The 2,129-nt window shown below is 34.1% G+C and overlaps 1 protein-coding gene across 1 annotated transcript in view; it reads right to left on the bottom strand.

Moving 5' to 3' along the window:
• Positions 1 to 245: 245 nt before the first annotated feature.
• The window catches only part of slc5a5 (solute carrier family 5 member 5), a 16,160-nt gene continuing 14,276 nt past the window's right edge, over positions 246 to 2,129 (bottom strand). The window contains exons 15-17 of the mRNA XM_024279316.2: positions 1,993 to 2,078; positions 1,695 to 1,787; positions 246 to 1,555 (exon numbers count right to left, since the gene is read on the bottom strand). Coding sequence (XP_024135084.1) covers positions 1,487 to 1,555; positions 1,695 to 1,787; positions 1,993 to 2,078 — 248 coding nt within the window. The 3' untranslated portion in view covers positions 246 to 1,486. The remainder of the gene's footprint in view (positions 1,556 to 1,694; positions 1,788 to 1,992; positions 2,079 to 2,129) is intronic.

Raw genomic sequence — 2,129 nt, 5'->3', positions numbered from 1 at the left:
CTTTTGTTTAGTCAAAAAATCTGCGACCAGCTCAGAAAATTCAATAAATGATCTTTGTGTGATCTGAAAGGCTTCTGCAGTCATTCAACTCAACGGCGGCCATGTTGGATGCAGTTCCTGCTCTACCAGCAGGTGTCAGTGTGGGACAAATGAAAAACTTCCTTTTGGATGAGGAAAACAACACACACAAAATATATATAAGAAATGGTTGTAAACTCAAAATAAAGCATTAAAAATGATACCAATTTATGGTACAAAAATGGTTTTATTTGTGTTTATTGTCATATTTTTGATTGGTAAACAAAACGTAGAGATCTGTTGTGGAATATAATTTATTCATCACTGTTACAAAAGGTTGGCCCCATACAATCACCGAACATTAACAGTTGTAAAAAAAAAAAAGTTCTCCAAAGTCACTTAAAGTAAAATAAAAATAATAAAGTTAGCGAGTCTATGGTTTCTAATGATAGGTTAAAATGGTTTTCCTTCTCAAAATACATGTTTAATTGTATTTTTGAGTGACTTCCTGGGTATAGATTCAGTTAATTCTGCAACCTGAGGCTCTGGAGGCAGTTTTCATTTTAAAAAGTAACTATAAAGAAAAAAAAAAAAACTTTTTTAACTTGTTCACAAACAATTGAGATACTTAAGTATCACAAGTCAAACTAAAACATTTCAACAGATTCTTGTGCAGAAAATCAATTGTGTAAGCACAACCAGACTTAAGGCGAATCGGATTACAAAGTGGATTTTACAGCAAGGATCACTTGTTATATGTCGACAAGTTATATCTACAAATTTCTGGATGAGATCCACCGCAATGTTTGCTGCTGACGTTACAACTTAAAACTTAGAAAAGTGACGTTATATTAAAAAAAAGTATAATTTCTTTTATGCCAAAAAGCAATATATTTTTAATTATAGCAACATTAATATAAATACAAATTAGTGTCTTATTTTGAATTTTCACTGAGAAATTGACCAGAATTTCTCTTTAAGCAGTGAAAGTTATAGACCCACGTTAAGCCATTACCAAAGACTTCTGCACGTTGCGTGTCTAAACTTGCTTGTTGTGGTTGTACAAATAGGTTTCCTCCAGCTCCCCAACATTTCCTGCTGTAAAAAAAAAGTTGCTTCACTTTCAACATAAAAGTATGAGATACAGAAAAAAAAATCCATACACCCCCTTGGGCATGACCTTTTTCATTATCCAAGAGAGGTACAAAGCAAGGGAATCTATGTACACTTTTATACATTTCAGTTCACTTACAGATGTAAGAAGGATTTGTAAAGTGCATTGGAAGCTACAGAGGAGTTCAGTTTTTATCTAAAAGTTTCATCTGTGAGAAAAGCGGTAACTGAAACCACTGAAACAAAAGCTCAGCTGCAGCACGAGGCAAAAAAAGGAGCCAAATTTATCAATACATGTCAGTTTATGTTTGTGGCACACTGCAGTCCAGCCACCATTTGCTTTGTCTTTTTTCCTTCACAAGACGTTCTCTTTGTGTAGGTTCATAAGAGGCACCACCTGTAGTTTCTCTGACCCCCGGTGACTCTGTGGGCAAGAAGATACTTTTGATATTGGTATAAACTCCTCCAACACGTACATTTATTTGCATCCAATCTCTGAAAATATGATCAATCTTTCATAATAATAATAAATAATAAAATAATAAAAAAATGCTTTTCTTTACCTTTTTATTGTCTCTCAAAGTGGAAGGTGCCTGCTCTGTTTCCCAGCATGCACTTTGGTGAACGCAAGGGAAAGCTTTGGACATTGTTTCAGTCTTTCAGAAAAGAAAAGAAAGCACATATGTACATTTAATGCCTTTGGACTTTGAGGGTATAACACTTTTTGAAATCCACATTATTCCAAACAGTTAAAACACAAGTTAAAAAGCAAAATTGATCTGTGTTAAGATAAAAAAAATTTCCTAATGTAACAATATTTTGTTTCTTTGTTTGTGTATCACAGACTGATAAAGGACTAACCCTGCGTTCAGATGGGATCTTTTCTTTGCTTTTGTTCAGGTCCCACCACAGTAAACCTTCTTTAATTGCACTCCGCTTGGTTGGTCCTGTGTGAACACAGAAATAGTTGTTTTGGTTTATAGAATAATGTAACCCCG

The sequence above is a fragment of the Oryzias melastigma genome, linkage group LG4, assembly GCF_002922805.2.
Source record: "Oryzias melastigma strain HK-1 linkage group LG4, ASM292280v2, whole genome shotgun sequence".
NCBI classification, from domain to species: domain Eukaryota; kingdom Metazoa; phylum Chordata; class Actinopteri; order Beloniformes; family Adrianichthyidae; genus Oryzias; species Oryzias melastigma.
The sequence above is the reverse complement of the archived record's forward strand: the minus strand, read 5'-3'. Positions and strand labels throughout refer to the sequence as shown.